Source organism: Pristis pectinata, chromosome 2 (genome assembly GCF_009764475.1).
Source record: "Pristis pectinata isolate sPriPec2 chromosome 2, sPriPec2.1.pri, whole genome shotgun sequence".
Taxonomy (NCBI): Eukaryota; Metazoa; Chordata; class Chondrichthyes; order Rhinopristiformes; family Pristidae; genus Pristis; species Pristis pectinata.
Genome location: NC_067406.1, coordinates 24,020,394 through 24,042,734, shown reverse-complemented (window position 1 = coordinate 24,042,734; position 22,341 = coordinate 24,020,394). Strand labels below are relative to the sequence as shown.

At 41.0% G+C, this 22,341-nt stretch overlaps 1 protein-coding gene across 4 annotated transcripts in view; it reads right to left on the bottom strand.

Annotated features, from left to right (window-relative positions):
* ark2n (arkadia (RNF111) N-terminal like PKA signaling regulator 2N) overlaps positions 1–22,341 on the bottom strand; it is an 88,245-nt gene that overhangs the window by 48,293 nt on the left and 17,611 nt on the right. For 2 of the 4 annotated variants that reach the window (XM_052035316.1, XM_052035289.1), the window contains exon 2: positions 1,006–1,838. In XM_052035316.1, the coding sequence (XP_051891276.1) occupies positions 1,006–1,744 (739 nt within the window). In that variant the 5' untranslated portion in view covers positions 1,745–1,838. Of the gene's footprint in view, positions 1–1,005; positions 1,839–3,362; positions 3,460–6,428; positions 6,486–12,800; positions 12,902–22,341 lie in introns of all 4 variants that reach the window. The other 2 variants (XM_052035299.1, XM_052035307.1) reach the window with 2 other exon arrangements.

The following is a 22,341-nucleotide window of genomic DNA, read 5'->3' as shown; positions in this document are numbered from 1 at the left end:
TTGCACAATTTCATTCACTGGCAACGACCTGACGTCATCAGGTTTGCAGTGTATGCATTCTCAATAATGAACATTGAGGTACTTTACCAACGATCTGAATTAACAGCAACAGCTTACAATGAAACCCAGTGACCCAGATATTCTTACATGTGTTGCAATCTAGTTCCTTCTTCCCAAAGTCAATCTTAGTTTGAATTTATACCATCACATCAAATTACTGATTTGGGCCCAAGATCAAATCCCAGCAACCAAGCAATTGTTTAACATCATGAAGGTTATTTCTTTTTTAAATAAATTTAACCAACATTCCAGAGGGTGATTATATAACCAAAGTAGAATTCTCCAAGAAACTTCTCGTCAACTACTGTGAGTAGGTTATTAGCACTGCATTGCAATTTGTAACAGAAAAAAATAAAAGACAAAGCTTCTATTTTCAAAAACATTTTTTTTTTTTTTACACATTTTATATCCAGTGAGGATTTTGCCACTACCATTTTATAATTGAGTAGATCTTCAGTCCAATTGAACAAATACAATGACAGAAAATCAGATCCAAAAAAATTTAGAACTTTCAAAGCTTAATATTTTGTTTTAAAATAATAATAGTCCATTCATCATAAATCAAAATACTGTTGCTTTATCAAACATTTTTAAGGGAGATGGAGGCTTGAGCCACTTGAAGCCTTTCCCCTAGTAGTCTAAAAAAACTCAGTGCATCTTGAAACAGGGAATCTAAATACAATAAGCACTGATGAGTAAACCATGCCAGAACACTGATATTGAAGGAGTGAGCATGACCAGCTTTATCTCATTCCAGACTTAATGTTCCATGAATGGAGACTAGGCTATTATCAGGTATATATTTAATATACATGTATATATTATTGCTTTCTGCAAGATGTTTCATTTCCTAAGAAGACAGGAGGAAACTAGACAGGCCACCAAGATACTGATTCTTTCATTCATCAGTTTTATAATCCTGATATAAAGAATGTTAGTAAATACCTGGAATATCTGCACTAATCGTCCTCTTGCCACTTCCAGAAACTTCGTCCTCTGATGAACTTGTGCTGGAATCACACGTCAAGTCGCTATCACTTGTACTGCTGTCCTGCAGCAACGTATACTTCTTCCGAGCTGCTGCTTCACGTTTCTGCCGTAGCAATCGTATCCGTTCCTTTTGTTTCTGGGTTCTAACCTTTGACACACGGCCGTTCTGCTTGTCATTTGAAGAACGGTTCTTTTTGGGAGCCATGGTTGACGTTTCACTCTCGGACCTAGACCGTCGTGATTTTCTGCCGATTGAAGGACCAGATCCTCCTGTAGGATCCTCTTCCACAGCTACATTTGCCTGGGGTGCCTCGTTCTCCTCTACAGATGAAAGTGTGTCAGAGTCTGCCAAATGACCGCTGGAAGAAGGGGAAACCATGCACTGATTAGAAGAGTCGCTATCATAGGTACGGCCAGGTGCCTGTTTATCGCTGTCTGCAGATGGAAGCTGAGATTCAGAAGAGTCTTGCCCAAGTTCCATTAACAAGCAAGGCTCAACAGACAACCCACTTGTTTTCAATGGATGTTCACTGTTCTCTTTTGTCAATTTGGCTGCTGTCTCTTTTGGAAATGACCCATCATCTTCCTTGCAGGTGTCACCAGATTTTGTATCAATACCTTTTGACGATGCCTCAGTTTCCTCCAGACCATCCTGGGAAGAGAAGTCTGCCTTCTCTGCTGCTTCCATCTTCATGTCAAGTTAATTTTTAAGCACTGGCCAGAAAACACCATACAGCACCAGGACTAAAGACGTGTGCTCAGCTAAAGATTTAACAAACTGGAAAAACCTGAAGAAGAGAGAAAAATTATTAGACAAGTTAAATTGCAATTAGAGCATTGGTTTCCATCTATCCAAACAGAACTCTTATTCCTGGCAGAAAACTGATCTTAATTTGGCAATCAATAACAAATTGCACACAAAAATGGTTTCCATTTGCCTGATATCTCTCTCCAAAGATTCATACTCCAATAATCTCAGTTCAATCTATAACTATTTTAGTGATTTTTATTCTGACATTTAAATAAAAATTTCCAGAGCTGGTTCCTAATCTTAGTATCAGTTTTCTAATCAATTCTGTAGGTTCAATTTTGTCCAATAACAGCAGATACAGGTAGAAATAAACTAAGATTTAGAAACCATTTAAATACCTGAGGCTATCGAATATAGTGATAATTAGTGCATATATTTTCACTAACTGAACAATGTGTGAACTAATTAAATCATTTATTTTAGACAAGGATTAAATAATGCTTTGCTGTTCCACCCTGGGGAGAAAACAAACTGAAGAAACATCGGTTAAATACAAAAATCACAAAACATCATTTTGTTCTGACAGACTACAATTTCATAAGATAAAACAGAAGTTAATTTAAAAAATTGGAAGAAAAAAATTGAGGGCAGAAACATATTTATCTACAACCATTGCATTATTCCATAGTTTTTCTCTATCCTCTTCACCAATTTAACTACTGCTTTAGGCCTTAATATAGAGATATTCACCATAAAATCCTTTACTGTACCACCAAGTGCAATTCTACATAAGTTTGTTTCTTAAAAAAATCTCAACAGGTGAGAATGCTAATATTTCAATTCCAAATGCAGAAATTTTATTCTTAGCCTTTTCAAAACTCAGAAGCAAGTTTTCAGCACCACAGATGACGGAAGGTCACTTCTTTAATAAAAAAAGAAACAGTGCTGATGTTAAATTCACCACTTGAATAAAGAGGAAAATTCCTAGTAATTTGGTCAAAACTGTCAGATTTTTTTTATTATTAATTCTTGGGATGTGGTTATGGCTGACAAGCTTGCAATTAACCATATTTCCCTGAACTTCAGTGAAGGCAGCTTCTCATCTGAAATAACTGCAGAGCAATTTTATTTTAAGCTATTTCAGAAGACAGTTAAGAGTTAATGTGAAAGCTGGAGTTACAGATAAACCAGACTGGGGAAGATCAGCAGAGATCCTTCCATAAAACATCAATGTCTTCTTCAAAGAGCATTTGTAAACAATATTTACTAATAGCATTTTTTTAAAAACAAAATCCAACTCTCACACTGCCATAATGGGATATGCAGCTACCTTCCTTTAAGTAATTAAAGCCCCTAGATTAGTGTGGTAATACTGAAAGCCTTTTCTAAACAACTGCCCAACCTTGAGCATACAAACTTCAATGTGCTATTCTGTATTTATGACCAAGTTAACCAACATTCAAATTTTTATCTAATAAAGAAATAAAAACAGTCAAAGGCATAACTGCTGCAAACCCAAGAATGTACTTCAATAATCTAAAGTGAACAGGAGTCTACCCACTGGGAATGAAGCATACTGCAGACCCAAGTACAGTCCAAGATCATTCTCATTTTGAGTTCCAACGAGGTGAGAATGCGGGAACCATGGACAAACAACCCTAAAACAAAGACAATTTTGAATGAGGTATTTTACAATTATTGACATAAAGCTTGGGGTTGAAATTTATATTGTTGATAGATAACTATCAAATTTACTACTTCAACAAAAATTGAATTTTCTTCTCACCCTGCACTTTTGCCTGATAGGCATAACTTCTGAACTGAGGTCAGCAGTGTATTTCCGATTTCAGACACAAGAGTTAATAGACTGGACTGCCACTCAAGAGTTCACAAGTATACATTTTCTGTATTTATCGCTGTAACATGTTCAGAAGTGGGAGACCACACTGGCTTTCAACTCCAATTCTTTTGTTTTGCAACTTCATACAAGTACAGCAATTCTACATTAAAAGAGGAACTATATCCACAGTTATCATTTTGATTTTTTTTAGGCATTGCTATCTTTTGGTAAGGCTAGGTGAAGGAGATAATGGTTGATCCACCCTTGGATCGGCACAATGCTCACCAAAAAAATATAAATAAATGCACTAAGAAATTCTACATTGCTGAACATAGAACAGTACAGCACAATACAGGCCCTTAGGCCCACAATGTTGTGCCAACCTTTAAACCTCGCCAAAGACGATCTAACCCCTGCCTCCCACATATCCCTCCATTTTAAATTCCTCCATATGCTTATCTAGTAATCTCTTGACATTGACCAATGTACCTGCCTCCACCACAACCCCAGGCAGCGCATTCCATGTCCCAACCACTCTCTAGGTAAAAAAACCTTCCTCTGATATCTCCTTTGAACTTCCCACCTATTACTTTAAAGCCATACCCTCTTGTATTGAGCATTGGTGCCCTGGGAAAGAGATGCTGGCTGCCCACTCTATCTATTCCTCTTAATATTTTGTACACCTCTATCATGCCTCCTCTCATCCTCCTTCTCTCCAAGGAGTAAAGTCCTAGCTCCCTTAGTCTCTCCATATAATACATACTCTCTAAACCAGGCAGCATCCTGGTAAATCTCTTCTGCACCCTTTCTACGGCTTCCACATCCTTCCTGTAGTGAAGTGACCAGAACGGAGCACAGTACTCCAAGTGGGGTCTGACCAGGGTCCTATATAGCTGCAAAATTACCACTCGGCTCCTAAATTCAATTCCATGATGGATGAAGGACAATACACCGTATGCCTTCTTAACCACAGAGTCAACCTGTGCAGCTGCTTTGAGCGTCCTATGTACTCAGACCCCAAGATCCCTCTGATCCTCCACACTGCCAAGAGTCTTACCATTAATATTATATTCTGCCATCATATTTGACCTACCTCACACTTATCTGGGTTGAACTCCATCTGCCACTTCTCAGCCCAGTTTTGCATCCTATCTATGTCTCACTGTAACCTCTGACTGCCCTCCACACTATCCACAACACCTCCAACCTTTGTGTCATCTGCAAATTTACTGACCCATCCCTTCACTTCCTCATCCAGGTCACTTATAAAAATCACAAAGAGTAAGGGTCCCAGAACAGATCCCTCAGGCACACCACTGGTCACCGACCTCCATATAGAATATGACCCGTCAACAACCACTCTTTGCCCTCTGTGGGCAAGCCAGTTCTGGATCCACAAAGCAATGCCCCCTTGGATCCCATGCCTCCTTACTTTCTCAATAAGCCTTGCATGGGGTACCTTATCAAATGTCTTGCTGAAATCCATATACACTACATCTACTGCTCTTCCTTCATCGATGTGTTTAGTCACATCCTCAAAAAATTCAGTCAGGCTCGTAAGGCAGGACCTGCCCTTGACAAAGCCATGCTGACTATTTCTAATCATATTATGCCTCTCCAAATGCTCATAAATCCTCCCTCTCAGGATCTTCTCCATCAACTTACCAACCACTGAAGTAAGACTCACTGGTCTATAATTTCCTGGGCTATCCCTACCTTTCTTGAATAAAGGAACAACATCCGCAACCCTCCAATCCTCCGGCACCTCTCCCGTCCCCATTGATGATGTAAAGATCATCGCCGGAGTTGCAGCAATCTCCTCCCTCACCTCCCACAGTAGCCTGGAGTACATCCCATCTGGTCCCGGCGACTTATCCAACTTGATGCTTTCCAAAAGCTGCAGCACTTCCTCTGTCTTAATATCTACATGCTCAGTCTGCTCAAGTCATCACTACAATCACCAAGATCCTTTTCCATAGTGAATACTGAAGTAAAGTATTCATTAAGTACCTCTGCTATTCCTTCTGGATCCATACACACTTTCCCACTGCTGCACTTGATAGGTCCTATTCTTTCACGTCTTATCCTCTTGCTTTTCATATACTCGTAGAATGCCTTGGGGTTTTCCTTAATCCTACCCGCCAAGGCCTTCTCATGTCCCCTTCTGGCTCTCCTTATTTCCTTCTTAAGCTCCTTCCTGTTAGCCTTATACTCTTCCAGATCTCTAACATTACCTAGCTCTCTGAACCTTTTGTAATTTTTTCCTTTCTTCTTGACTAGATTTATTATGGCCTTTTTATAACCACAGTTCCTGTACTCTATCATAACTTCCCTGTCTCATTGGAACATACCTATGCAGAACTCCACATAAATATCCCCTGAACATTTGCCACATTTCTTCCATACTTTTCCCTGAGAACATCTGTTCCCAATTTAACCTTCCAGTTTCCTGCCCGAGAGCCTCATAATTCCCCTTACTCCAATTAAACGCTTTTCTAACTTGTCTGTTCCTCTCTCTCTCCAACACTACTGTAAAGGAGATAGAATTATGATCACTATCTCCAAAATGCTCTCCCACTGACAGATCTGACACCTGACCAGGTTCATTTCCCAATACCAAATCAAGTACAGTCTCTCCCCTTGTAGGCTTATCTACATATTGTGTCATGAAACCTTCCTGAACACACCTAACAAACTCCACCCCATCTAAACCCCTTGCTCTAAGGAGATGCCAATCAATATTTGGAAAATTAAAATCTCCCATCATGACAATTGTTATTATCACACCTTTCCAGGATCTGTTTCCTTATCTGCTCCTCAATATCCCTGTTACTATTGGGCAGCCTATAAAAAAAACACAGTAAAGTTATTGACTCCTTCCTGTTCCTAATCTCCACCCACAGAGACTCCGTAGATAATCCCTCCATGACATCCATCTTTTCTGCAGCCATGACACTATCTCTGATCAACAGTGCCACACCCCCACCTCTTTTGCCTCCCTCCCTGTCCTTTCTGAAACATCTAAAACCCAGCACTTGAAGTAACCATTCCTGTCCCTGAGCCATCCAAGTCTCCGTAATGGCCACCACATCATAGCTCCAAGTACTGATCCACGCTCTAAGCTCATCCGCTTTGTTCACAATACTCCTTGTGTTAAAATAGACAACTCAAACAGTCGGTCTGAGCACGTCCCTTCTCTATCACCTGCCTATCCTCCCTCTCACACTGTCTACAAGCTTTCTCTATTTGAGAGCGAACCGCCTCTTGCCCAGTCTCTTCAGTTTGGTTCCCACCACACCCCCCCCCCCCCCCCCATGACTCTAGTTTAAATTCTTCCTAATAGCCTTAGCAAACTTCCCCGCCAGGATATTGGTCCCCCTGGGATTCAAGTGCAACCCGTCCCTTTTGTACAGGTCACACCTGTTTCCAAAGAGGTACCAATGATCCAGAAATCTGAATCCCTGCCCCCTGCTCCGATCCCTCAGCCATACATTTTATCCTCCACCTCATTCTATTTCTATACTCACTGTCAGACCTGGCTACTGCCACTTTATATAAATTTGCATTTATATAAAATGTCTTTCATGGCATGGCCTTAGAGTACTGGTTGGAGTGCAAGAAAGATGGTATGATAGTTAAGACGGACACAAAGGACATCAAGGGGCAAACGAATAAACATGGTGGGAATGATGAGCTGAAATGCATTTATTTCAATGCTAGGAGTATATGGATAAGGAGGATGAAGAACATGGAATTATGATGCTGTTGCCATTACAGAGACCTGGTTGCGTGAGGGACAGGAATGGCAGCTCAACATTCCTGGGTTTCGCAGTTTTAGACGTAATAGAGAGGTGGGTAAAAGAGGTGGAGAAGTTGGACTATTGATAAGGGAGAATGTCAAAGCAGTATTCAGAGAGGATACATTGAAGGGCTCATCCACAGAGGCAATTTGGGTGGAGCTCAGAAAGAAAGGTGAAATTACGCTGATGGGATTATACTATAAACCCCCTGATGGCCACCAAGAGGTGGAGAAAACAGATATGTAGACAGGTTATGGAAAGGTGCAGAAACAACAGGGTTGTCATAGTAGGGGCCCAGTATTGATTAGAACTTCCTTAATACAAAAGGCTTTAGATGGGGTGGGATTTCTTCAGTGCATCCAAGAGGCGTTCTTGAAATAGTATGTAAAGAGTCCAACTGGAGAGAAAAACATACTGTACCTGGTTTTGGGAAATGAGCTAGGCCTGGTGACAGACCTGATAGTGGGTGAACATTTTGGGAATAGTGACCACAAGATAGTTCTCAGTAAGGATAAAACTGGATCTTGCAGGAAGGTATTAAATTGGGGGAGGGCAAACTATGACAGGATAAGACAGAAGCTAAGGGGCATTGATTGGGAACAGCTGCTGTGGGACATGCAAGAGTTGTTTAAAGACCATCTGATCAGAGTTCAGGAAACAGAAGGAAGCATACGCAAGGTTTAGGAAGCTAAAATCAAACAACAGGAAAGTGCTAAGCAGGTGATTAGCAAGGCCAAAAGAGGCCATGAAATGTCCTTGGCAAGCAGGATCAAGGAGAATCCCAAGGCATGTTATACGTGTATTAAGGAAAAGAGGATAACTAAGAAGAGGGTAGGTCCACTCAAGGATAAAGGAGGGAATTTGTGCTTGGAGTCAGAGCAATGGCTGAGGTACTAAAGGAGTATTCTGTGTCTGTATTTACTGAGAAGGATTTGAAGAGAGCAGAAACAGAGTGGGGCATGCTAATGTCCTGGGACATTTTGAGACTAAAGAGGAAGTGGTGCTGGATCTTCTGAAAAGCATTAAGGTGGATAAGTCCCCAGGGCCTGACGGCATATATCCTAGAATGTTGAAAGAAGCTACTGAGGACATTGCTGGGGCTTTGTCAACATCTTTTTCGTTCTCACAAGCAACAGGCGAGGGTCCCAGAGGACTGGAAAGTAGCAAATGTTGTGCCTTTATTCAAGAAAGAAAATAGGGATAATCCAGGTAATTATAGACCAGTGAACCTCACGTCAGTGGTAGGGAAACTACTGGAGAAGATACTGAGAGATAGGATTTATGCGCATTTGGAAAGGCATGGCCTGCTTAGGGACAGTCTTTGGCTTTGTGTGGGGCAGGTCATGCCATACAAATTTGATCAAGTTTTTTTGAGGAGGTGACAATGGAACTTGATGAGGGCAAGGCAGTGGATGTTATCTATGTGGACGTTAGTAAGGCATTTGATAAGATCCCTTGGGGTCAAGGTCCATAGTTCATTGAAAGTGGCTACGCAAGTGGATAAGGCAGTAAGAAGGCGTATGGCATGCTTGCTGTCATTAGTAGGGGTGTTGAGTACTAGAGCAATGAAGTCATACTGCAGCTATATAAACTTTAGTCAGACCACACTTGGATGCAGTTCTGGTTGCCCCATTATAGGAAAGATATGGAGACTGGAGAGGGTACAAGAGAGGTTTACCAGGATGCTGCCTGGATGAGAGGGCATGAGCTATAGGGAAAGGTTGGACAACGGTTGCGGGCTCAATTCCAGCCATCTGTAAGGAGTTTGTACGTTCTCATGTCTGCGTGGGTTTCCTCTGGGTTCTCCGGTTTCCTCCCACATTCCAAAGACGTATGGGTTAGGAAGTTGTGAGCATGCTATGTTGGTGCCGGAAGCATGGCGACACTTGCAGGCTGCCCCCAGAACATTCTACACAAAAGATGCATTTCACTGTGCATTTCGATATACATGTGACTAATAAAGATATCTTATAAAACTTGGGTTGTTCTTCCTAGAGCATTGGAGCTGAGGAGAGACCTGATAAAGGTTTTTAAAATTATGAGAGGCATAGATAGGGTAGACAGTCAGAATCTTTTCCTCAGGGTAGAAATGTCAAACACCAGAGGACATGCTTTTAAGGTTGTTTGGGGGGGAGGCTGGGAAATAAAAAGTTTAAAGTCAACATGAGAGGCAAGTTTTTTTTTTAAAATGCAGAGAGAGGTAGGTGCCTGGAATGGGTTACCAAGGGTAGTAGTGGAAGCAGGCAGTTTGGTGGAGCTTAAGAGGCTTTTAAATAGACACATGAAAATGAAGGGAATGGAGGGATATGGATGATACACAGGAGGAGGACATTTAGTTTAAATTGACATCAAGATCAGCACAACATTTTGGGCTGAATGGCCTGTACTGTTCTATGTAATAGAGAACAGAGAGTGGTAAAGTCGTGGAAGAGATTTGGAAGGTTCATAGAATATGCCACAGACGAGTAAGCACTTGGCAGATTTTGCAAACTGTAAACCAACTCCAGATAAATTGCAATTCTCAGTACTTAAATAATTAAGCTGCATTTGTAGTTACCAAAAAATTGTCTGAGATAGCAGGCTAGCAAAGGCGGTGGGACAGATCCCTCAAGATCACAAAGCTTCAGTTTGGAGGCAATTGCACTTGCAGCTAAATTACTGCATTATAAAGTGCATCAATTTACAGATTCTCCCAGAAGCCCTTGGAGGAAAGAGCCTGATTGCTCATTGCATACTACAGATAAAGAAATTTATGATTCATCAGCTCCCTTAAGCACAAATTTTCTCAGACCTCATCCTACAAGTAATACTGCATTGCGGGAAAATTCTACTCAGGAGCTATTTATAACACATTCACGAAACCTTAAAAAAGATTGGATCTCATTAATGATTGGAAACTCCGAATACAAATCCAGTGATCTTCACACTGGTTCTGACGAATGTTGGAAAAATATTGAACAAGACACCTTACTGTTATACTGTCAATATTCCAGAGAAAATTGATATTTTACCAATGTGCCATTGAATCACAAACTTAAATCCATATCGAAGAGGTAGTGGTCATTCAGTTCAGCTACTTCTTCCAATAAAACTGGTAGACCACAATAAAACATTGATAATCCTCTATCCGATTTTTCAGATATTCCGATGTTTCAGCATCTGACTCATCAGGCGATGTCTGCAGCACTCCCTTGAAATTCTCAAGGGCTGGCACACAAGTTCAACTGACTGGGGCCCTGGTTGCCATGGTTTGTTTAAACTCGCCAGGGACCCTGACTCACCAGGTTTGAATTTGTGAAACATTGGCACCAGTATTGGGAAAGGAGGGAGCTGTTCCGATGGGACGGGCTCCACCTGAACCATGCTGGGATCAGGGTCGTGGCGAATCATATAACTGGCTGTAGATAGGACTTTAAACTAAACAGTAGGGGGGTGGGTTCAACAGACTGGAAAAGTATGGATAAAGTAAAAGGGAAGGAGAGTGTAGGAGAAGTTACTGAAGTCTCCAGAATAAAGATTAAGACAGAATGCTTAGAAAGGGATAAGAATTTAACTTCAAGCAAATTTGAGAGAGTTGAGAATACAGGACTGAAGGTATTATATTTTGTAAACTGCGTGTATTCAATAAGGTAGATGAGCTTTTAGTGCAGTTAGAAATTGGCAGGTATGACATTATGGGCATCACCAAGTTGTGGTTGAAAGAAGATAACAGCTGGGAGCTAAACATTCAAGGATACACATCCTATTGAAAAGACAGGCAGGTGGCCGGAGGGGATAGGGTGGCTCTGTTGGTGAAAAAAAAATGAAATCAAATCCTTACAAAGAATTGACATAAGATCAGAATATGTAGGATCCTCGTGAGTAGAGTTAAGAAACTGCAAGGGTAAAAAGACGCTGTTGGGAGTTATATACAGGCCTCCGAACAGTAGCCAGGATGTGGGGTACAAATTACAACAGGAGATAGAAAAGGCACGTAAGAAGGGCAACATTATGGTGCATTTCAATATGCAGGTAGATTGGGGAAAATCAGGTTGGTACTGGATCCCAAGGAATTTGTAGAATGCCTACGAGATGGCTTTTTTTTAAGAGCAGTTTGTGGTCGAGCCCACTAAGGAATAGGCAATTCTGGATTCGGTATCGTGCAATGAACCAGATTTGATTAGGGAGCTTAAGGTCAAGGAACCCTCAGGAGGTGATCATAAAATGATAGAATTCACCCTGCGGTTTGAGGGAGAGAAGTTAGAATCAGATGTATCAGTATTACAGTTGAGTAAAGGTAACTACAGAGGCATCAGAGAGGAGTTGGCTAAAGTTGACTGGAGGGGACCCAAGCAGGGATGGCAATAGAGCAGCAATGGCAGGAGTTTCTGGGAGTAATTCGGAAGACACAGGATCAGTTCATCCCAAAGAAGCAGCAGCATTCTAAAGGGAGGATGAGGCAACAGTAGCTGACAAGGGAAGTCAAAGACAACACAAAACCAAAAGAGAGGGCATACAATATTGCAAAAAGTAGTGGGAAGCTTTTAAAAACCAACAGAAGGCAACTAAAAAAGCAATAAGGGGAGAAAAGATGAAATATGAAGGTAAGCTAGCTAATAATATAAAAGAGGATACCAACAATTTTTTCAGCTATATGAAGAGTAAAAGAGAGGCAAGAGTGGACATCGGACCGCTGGAAAATTACACTGGAGAGGTAATAATGGGTAACAAAGAAATGGCGAACAATCTGAATAAGTATTTTGCGTCAGTCTTCACTGTGGAAAACACCAGCAACATGCCAGAAATTCAAGAGAGTCGGGGGCAGGAGTGAGTGTATTCACTATTACTAAGGAGAATGTGCTTGGGAAGCTGAAAGGTCTGAAGGTAGATAAGTCACCTGGACTATGCTCCAGAGTTCTGAAAGAGGTAGCTGAAGAGATTGTGCAGGCATTAGTAGTGATCTTTCAAGAACCACTAGATTCAGGAATGGGTCCAGAGGACTGGAAAAATCACAAATGTCACTCCACTATTTACGGGAGGGAGGGAGAAATCAGAGGTGCAAAGGGACTTGGAAGTCCTCGTGTATGATTCCCTAAAGGTTATCTTGCAGGTTGAGTTGGTGGAAAGTCATTTTGAGAGGACTAGAATATAAAAACAAGGATGTAATGCTGAGGCGTTGGTCAGACCACATTTGAAGTATTGTGAGCAGTTTTGGGCCCCATATCTAAGAAAGGAGGTGCTGGTGTTGCAGAGGGTCCAGAGGAGGTTTACAAGAATGATCTTGGGAATGGAAGGGTTAACATATGAGGAGCCTTTGATGGCTCCCTGAAGTTTAGCAGGATGAGGGGGGAACAAAAACAAAATCACACTGAAAACCTACCGAATATTGAAAGGCCTGGATAGTGCAGACATGGAGAGGATGTTTCCAGTTGTGGGAGAGTCTAGGACCAGCGGGCGCAGCCTCAGAATAGAAGGACGTCCCTTTAGAATGGAGATGAAGAGCAATTTCTTTAGCCAGAGGGTGGTGAACCTGTGGAATTCATTGCCACAGACGGCTGTGGAGTGCAAGTCACTGGGTATATTTAAAGCGGAGATTGATAGGTTCTTGATTAGTAAGGGCGTCAAATGTTACGGGGAGAAGGCAGGAGAATGAGGTTGAGAGGGAAAAATAAATCAGCCATGATCGAATGGTGGAGCAGACTCGATGGGCCGAATGGCCTAATTCTGCTCCTATGTCTTATGGACCCAGTTCCCATTCCCACATTCCCTTTAAACTTAGCAGGTTCACTGGAAAATATATTTTACTTTCTAACATATTTTAAAAAATGAATTAAAAGGGTTTTGAAGTATTAATGGGAATAACATCCAATTGTCACAGAAATCTGCCAACTCTGTACTAAAGTCAAAAGAATGCCAAATTGTCTGAGTATTACACCTTTCCACACATCCAAACCACACTAGGAATTCACAGGTCAATATGCTTTATGATTTGCAAGGAATGCAGGAAACAGCATGAATCCCCTTTTATGACCTCATAAAAACCTTTAATTCCATCAATTGAAATGGACTGTGAAGTGCCCTTTTCAAATTTGGCCGCACGAATCTCTCTCCATTTATATCTGCTACACAATTTCAACACCAAGAGGTCCACAGCAGATCCAATCTCACAGCAGACTGACATAAGGCAAGTTGCATCATTTCCTCAATAGTTTTCTCAACCTTTCTCACTTCAATGCAAAACTGTACCTCGCCTACAACAAACTTTCTACTGGTGTGGAACTAATCCACAAAACAAATGGGAAATCGTTCATAGAACACAGAACATTTCAGCACAGTACAGGCCTTTTGGCCCACAATTTTGTGCTGACATTTTATGCTGTTCTAAGATCTATCTAATTCTTCCCTCCCACACAGCCCTCCATTTCTCTATCATTCATGTGTCTATCTAAGAATCTCTTAAATGTCCCTGATGTATCTGCCCCCATAACCTCTGCTGGCAGTGCGTTCCACGCACCCACCACTCTCTGTGTAAAATAAAACTTACCTCTGATATCCCCCTTACACCTTCCTCCAATCACCTTAAAATTATGTCCCCTCGTGTTAGCCATTGTCACCCTGAGAAAAAGTCTCTGACTGTCCACTCGATCTATGCCTCTTATCATCTTGTACACCTCTATCAAGTCACAACTCATGCTCCTCCTCTACAAAGAGAAAAGCCCTAGCTTACGTGGACCCTAAGATCCCTCTGTTCCTCCACACCACTATGAGTCCTGCCATTAACCTTGTATTCTGCCTTCAAATTCGATCTCCCGAAGTGTATCACTTATCCGGGTTGAACTCCATCTGCCACTTCTCAGCCCAGGTCTGCATTCTAACAGCAATCTTCTACACTATCCACACCACCACTAACCTTTGTATCATTGGCAAACTTACTACCCCACCCTTCCACATCCTCATCCAAGTCATTAATAAAAATCACAAAGAGCAGGTCACAGAACAGATCCCTGTGGAACACCACTGGTCACCAACCTCCAGGCAGAATACGCTCCATCTCCCACCACCCTGTCTTCTATGAGCGAGCCAATTCTGAATCCACACAGCAAAGTTTCCCTAGATCTCCTGACTTTCTGAATGAACCTTCCGTGAGGAACCTTATCAAACACCTTACTAAAATAATCCATGTACACCACATCCACTGCTCTACCTTCATCAATGTGCTTTGTCACATCCTCAAAGAATTCAATCAGGCTGGTGAGGCACAACCTACCTCTCACAGAACATTGCTGACTGTCCCTAATCAGCCTATGCTTCTCCAAATGCCCATAAATTCTGTCTCTAAGAATCTTCTCCAGTAATTTGCCCACCACTGAAACCTGCACTGCCTCCGTTCCAGAAGCAAATTCACCCCAATATCAGTTTGAGCTGCAGCAGGCAAACAATGCTTGTACATGCACACATTCAGAGCCCATGCTCCAAGCTTTCAACTCATTCACTGAAGCAGATCAGAGATTGTCTTACATAGACTATCTGCAATACTCAGTCCTCTACCAATCTGGTCCCCAAAAAACAGTAAAGATCCAACAATAAAGATCCACAACCAGATGAAGGAAAGTGTGGACCTCAAAACCACCACAAAGCTCCTAGTCTACCATGTAGCAATGATCTCTTTTTTTTTGCAAGCTTCTGAGACATGGACTACCTCAAACAGGCAAATTGTATCACTGAAGAGATACCAGCAATGCTGCCCCCACAGAATTCTCCAAATCCACTAGGTAACCAAACTTTTCTCAGGCACATGTTGCTAATTATATTCAGTCGACTCCAATGGGCATGCTATATTGTTCATATGATTGATACCAGGGTCTCAAAACAGACACTCTATAAGATCTCCCTTCAATGAAGAAATTAGCAGATGGATTCAAGGACATTTTGAAAAAAATGTAACCTCTCCATCAACCAATGGGAATTCCTGTTGCATGACTGCTTAAAAAGGAGTATTTCGAGAAGGTATTGAGAACTTCGTCCACTTGCTGGGAGTACATAAAAGCCCAGAATAAACAGTGGAAGAAACACACCTTCTCAGAAACCCCCTTCTCGTCCACTCAAGCTCTTTCTGCCCCACCTGTAGCAGATTCTCAAGATCCCATCTGGGCCTCAGCAGGCACTTCAGAATTCTCAGAACTGGAGTGGAAGCAAATTCCTAAGGGACTGCCTAAGAAGAAGATTAAAAATAGACAAATGATGTAATTTGATGTACTGAAACAGTTTCAACAATCTGGTTTATAAAATTTGCCACCCACTGCAACGTTGCTAGAATCTTTCATTCTAAATCAGTGTTCCAAAGTGCTAAACTAAAGTGTGAACTTAGAAATATCAATTTAGGATATTACAACTTGCATTAAAAGTGGACTTACTCTCTACAGTGGAATTGCTTCATACAGAAATGGGGTCTCCCGAACGCAACTGAGACCTAGAGTATCTAGGCCTTAAACATTGAAGCACATTCTCTCAACTCAGTATGTTATAGAACTCATATACTTTTATCAAAATACTAAAATAATGCACAAAGCCATTTCAAAACTACACTTCTTCCAGTGCACTCTACTTTTAAAAACACCATTTGTAAAGTTATGAAATTAATGGCTCACTTTGGCAAACTTTGAGAAAATGAAGGGGCATCTTCCAGTAACTTTTTGACCATCACACCCAGACTTTAACAGGCTTAGCCAGTAATTGCATTATGCCAATTACTTACTAACACACTTTTTAAAGAAGTCTAAAAGCTGACAGAGTTGCACTGTTAGTTAGAGCTAGCCATAATTACTTTAACCACCACTTTTAAAATTGAATACTGTTACTAAAGATAGCAACTTACCAAGTGTATAAATATTTAAAATCATGCATAAATGCAGTAAACAGACAGGTCATTTCAGTCATAATGCGACATATTTTGCAACCTTGATTACTCAGAGTTAGTCATCTAAAATCTACATAATCTAAAGCAGCAAAAAAACACTAATAGGTATACCAGCCCTCTCCTGCATTCCCTGACTTTCACTTGAGTTCTAAGAATGCTTGCTTGATCTACATGTGCTACGAAACAGTCTTTATGTTTAGAATATCAAAACCAAACCACCTCTCAATCACTTATTTTCCAATGATCCCATCATGTATTTATGCAAATAGAGTCATAGAGCACTACAACACGGAAACAGGCCCTTCAGCCCATCTAGTCCAAGCCAGCCTGGTTTTCTGCCTAGTCCCATCTACCTGCACCCAGACCATAGCTCCATACCTCCCTCATTCATGTACCTATCCAAACTTCTCTTAAGTGTTACAATGGAACCCATATCCACCACTTCTGCTGGCAGCTCATTCCACACTCGCACCACCCTCTGAGTGAAGTAGTTCCCCCTCAGATTCCCATTAAATATTTCACCCCTAAGCCTATGACTAGCTCTAGTCTCACTCAACCTGAGGGGAAAAAGCATGCATGCATTCACCTTATCTATACGCCTCATAATTTTGTATACTTCTATATGATCTCCCCTCATTCTCCTGCACTCCAGGGAATAAAGTCCTAACCTATTCAACCTATCCATGTAACTCAGTCCTCAACTCCTGGCAACATCTGTGTAAATTTACTCTACACTCTTTCAAGCTTATTGAAATCTTTCCTGTAGGTAGGTGAGCAGAACTGCACACAATCCTCTAAATTTGGCCTCGCCAATGTCTTATACAACTTCAACATAACATCTCAACTCCTGTACTCAATGCCCTGATTTATGAAGGCCAATGTGCCAGAAGCTCTCTTTATGACCTTGTCAACATGTGATGCCACTTTCAAGGAATTACGGATCCATATTCCTAGGTCCCTTTGTTCTACCGCACACCTCAGTGCCCTACCATTCAGTGTTGATCTTACACTGGTTTGTCCTCCCAAAGTGCATCACTTCACACTTGTCTGCATTACCTCACACTTGTCTGCATTAAATTCCATCTGCCATTTTTCAGCCCATTTTCCTAGCTGGTCCAGACCATTTTGCAAGCTTTGATAGCCTTCCTCGCTGTCCACTACACCCCCAATCTTGGTGTCATCTGCAAATTTCCTGATCTAGTTTACCACATTGTCATCTAAATCATTAATATAGATGATAAACAACAACGGACCCAGCACCGATCCCTGCCACACACCACTACTCACAGGCCTCCAATCAGAGAGGCAACCATCTACTACCACACTCTGGCTTCTCCCACTAAGACAACATTGAATCCAATTGACTACTTCATCCTGAATGCCAAGTGACTTAACCTTCTGGAGCAGCCTCCCATACGAGACTTTGTCAAAGGCCTTGCTGAAGTCCACGTAGACAACATCCACTGCATTCCCCTTCATCAAGCTTCCTGTAACCTCCTCGAAAAAACTCTAATAGATTAGTTAGGCATGACCTGCCACGCACAAAGCCATGTTGACTATCCCTAATTAGGCCCTGTCTATTCAAATACTTCTATATCCTGTCCCTCAGAATACCGTCCAATAATTTACCCACGGACTGATATCAGGCTTACCGGCCTATAATTTCCAAGTTTATTCTTAGAGCCTTTCTTAAACAACAGAACAACATTAGCTATCCTCCAGCATCTCACCCGTGGTTAAGCACATTTTAAATATCTCTGCCAGGGCCACTGCAATTTCTGCACTAGCCTCCCCCAAGGTCCGAGGGGACACCCCGTCAGGCCCTGGGGACTTATCCACCCTAATTCACCTCAAGGCAGGCAAGAAACTCCTCTTTTGTAATCTGGATACAGTCCAATGACCTCACTAATCTTTTTCCTCAGTTCTATAGACTCTGCGTCTGTCTCCCAAGTAAACACAGATGCAAAAAATCCATTTAAAGTCATCCCCATTTCTTTCGGCTCCACACATAGATGACCACGCTGATCTTGTCCCTTGCCATCCTTTTGCTCTTAATATAGCTATAGAAACCCTTTGGATTATTTTTCACCTTGTCTGCCAGAGCAACCTCATGTCCTCTTTTAGCCCTCCTGATTTCTCTCAAGTGTTCTCTTGCATTTCTTATATTCCCCAAGCGCCTCATTTGATCCTAACTGCCTATACCTGATATGCACCTCCTTTTTCTTTACCAGGTCCTCAATATCCCTCAATAACCAAGGTTCCCTAAATCTGTTAGCCTTACCTTTTATCCTAAATCTGTTAGCCTTACCTTCTATCCTAAGAGGAACATACAGATTCTGTACTCTCCATATTTCACTCTTGAAGGCCTCCCACTACCAAGCATCTCTGCCAGAAAACAATCCCAATCCACACCTGCCAGATCCGTTCTGATGCCATCAAAGTTGGCCTTACTCCAGTTTAGAATCTTAATCCTAGGACCAGTCCTATCCTTGTCCATAATCATAAGCACTTTGTAGATTAATCCTCTAAAACTCAATCATTCAGCTTAGTCTCTTCTGAATGTTTTCAGAATAGCTGAATTACATTGTGTTGACCAGAATGCTGCACAGTAAGCTCAGAAGCAGCACTGTTATTTACTTTTTAAAGTGTTATTTTACCTCACTAATTTGACCCAGTATTGATGTTTATATCAAATTTGCTCTATTCACATAAGCCAAACCCAAAATATCATTCATGCAATTTGATGCCCAAAATCAAACTCCAAATGGAATCAGACCAAGGCTCTGTCTCTACTGCTGAAACAGTCTCATTTTTTTCCTTTTTAACCTCCTCGAAATGAAGGCCAACACTCCATAAGGGATTTAGATTGCTTTTTGTGACCTGTGCTCTAGCTTTCAGTGATTTCTATGCAAAATATTAAAATATTATGAAAATACTCCAATTTTCCCTTTTTAAAACTAAACTGGATGTCTTCAGATTTTCCAACATTAAACTTTATCTGCTGCATGTTGGCCCATTCATGTTCAATATAACTTCATCTTCCCATCTACTGAACCTGTGAATACAAAACACTCTATTCCTCCATCAATGCAACCTCAGTGCATATTCCTGTGGAACAAACCCCCACATAATAACTTCAGAGAACATTCCCATTTTTGCTAATACTTTGTAGCCAGTACACACCATCAGAAACAAATATTTTAAACAACAAAATCATCTAATACAGCAGTAAAAACATACCATTTGTATTTCCTGTAATTTGCATCTTTGGGCCAGATTTCTAAACATTTTCCATGGTTACCATCACAGACATAATCAAACACATCAGGAGCCCTTCAAAATAAACCTGTCATAGTTTCAGCTCAAGGTCCCCACTCTGGTTAAGCAATTCACAAGATTATAAATCATTGTCAACCATTATGAGCAGACTACTGACGTGAGGTCATAGAAACAGTTTAGCCCATGAGTTGCAAAAGGTTGATTTTCTAAATTATTAAGACACATTTCATGATTATTATTCTCCCGCAGTAGCTATAATCAGTTTATGGAATGTTCAGTGTAACAGTATTCTGTATTCTTCCCCTATCAGGTCCTTTATCTTTAATACTTATTACAAAACAGAAGGAGACTATTCAGATCAATGGTTCCATGCTGGCTTCCAGGACAAGTCCTGATCCAGGATCTCTACCTGAAACATTGACCATTCCTTTGCCTCTACCAGCTGAGTTCCTCCAGCAGTTTGATTTTTTTAAATCTAATCAGTCCCATTCTTCTTAATTCTCTGCAATTTGTTCTCTCCTGCATTGTAAGTAATGATTCTTTTGCCTGTAATTCTTTTGCCACTTACAATAAAGGGTAATTTACAATAACCAATTAACAATACATCTTAGGAAACTGAAACATGTCATCGTGAGGACAATGTACAAATTCCACACAGACAGGACCTGAGATCAGGATCAAACCCAGGTCCCTGATGCTCAGAGGCAACAGCACCAAATGCCATGCACCATGCTCCCCTTCAATCTGCAGAGCCTAAAAGCAGCCACTTTTCCTGGATACCATATCCTTGCTATTATTCTTCTCATAAGCATTCAATAACCACTCAAAGCCAAAACCAAGGTCTAGGTTATCCATTCACAAATGTAGCACAGAAAGCAATTGAGGGAAAAAACATGATTATTCTCTCTGCAGCACAGTGACACTGTAGCACTATCATTTCCATTAAATGATATCACCTGAGCAGAAACAGTGGATTATAAAAGGCATCAACAAACAATCTGCTGAAAGAACTCAACAGGTCAAGCAGCATCTGTGGGAGGAAAGGAAATGCCGATGTTTCAGGTCAAAACCCCGCATCAAGGATATTATAATAGGCATCTTTTTGATCTATATGACACTGCATGGCAACCAAATGAATTTATTACCAGACTAGCAACTCTGGTTAAGAAGTCAAATCACATCAGATCAAGTTGGGAAATGGAATTTTAAAATCTAATAATTAGTTAGCACAAAAGGATGCACAATATTTGCAGCACATATTTCCATTGAACACGTTCAATACATGCTACATAGAAAAACCCTAACAAGTTTGCAGTCAGACAAAATATGTGTTTCCTAGAAGAGCACACTATTAATTTCTTCAAATCCTATTCAAATTCAGTTAAGAGAATTAGAAAGAGATATTTCTAATTAAAAATGAATGGAAACCCATCTAAAGGTCTGCCAAGGTTTGACAAAAGATGTACTATAGTAACTAAAGATTTTATCTCTTTGCAAATGACATAGTAGCAGTAGTAAAGTAGCAAGTAGTAGATATATGTAATAGTGTTTTCAGTAAAATAGAGATTTATTCACCATGAAAATACACTACACACTCAGGTTCACACCAGAAGACCCCGTTTCATATCTGCAACCAAAATGACTTATTTTAATTTAAATATACTTCCCTTCGTGTCCTCTACATATAATCCTTTATCTGAAAAACACGAAGTGTATAATGCATGTCATTCCTTTACATTGGTGTAATAATTCAGTTGAACTACAATGAAGGAGGCCTTTCAGCCTAAGTCCATTTGTTTCTAAGTAAGAAACCAGTCAGTCCCACTCTCCTGTCTGTATAGCCTTCCAAATTCTCCTTTCATATACATACCCAGCTCCTTTGTGAACAGTACAATCCAAACTGCCTCCACTACTTCCCCTAGTAGTGCATCCCAGATCCTGAACTGCTTGCCATTTAACAAAAAAAAAGTGCGCACATCAATTTTGTCATCACCTTCATTCTATGTCACCAAGCTCTTGGCCAATGAAACAGTTTCTCTCAAACACTGTATATAAACTTCATGCTTTTAATTACCTTCATCAGATCCCTTCACAACCTCTCTTCCAAGTGTTACGAGCCAGGTTGCTACTTGGTGAATATCCCTTTAAGGCACCTGGACAGTAGAGTAGTTGTGTGTGTGTGTGTGTGTGTGTGTGTGTGTGTGTGTGTGTGTGTGTGTGTGGTGTTATCTACAAGATGGCAAGACTATAATTGGAGCTGGACCAGCTATTTGCACAGAGAGTCGGAGAGCATGCGAGAGACACTGACGGCTTGTCTCAGCATCGATGGATGAAGAACATTAGATGTGTCTGTCACTACAATCCATGTATGGATTTTTGGAGCAATTAAGTGGAGTCCACCTTGTCGTTAACCTGTACTGGAAAGCAGGTATTTCTGTGGGCAGCCACGTATTGAATGCCTTCAAGGTGGCAGATACTTTGAAACAAAGCAATGCAAATCTTTGGAGACTGAGGTGTCATATGGGTTCCATTGTGGAACATGTGGATTTCGTAAATTCTCTCTACATTTTCTCTTCAGTCAACGGTGGTTTCGCAAAAGCCTTTGCTCACGCTCCACCTTATGACTTGCTGAACTGAACTTTGAGAACTATTCCTAGACTTGGGGTTTGGGATTTTGCCACACACACACACACAAACTTCCAGTTTAGTTTTGGGGTTAATGTTC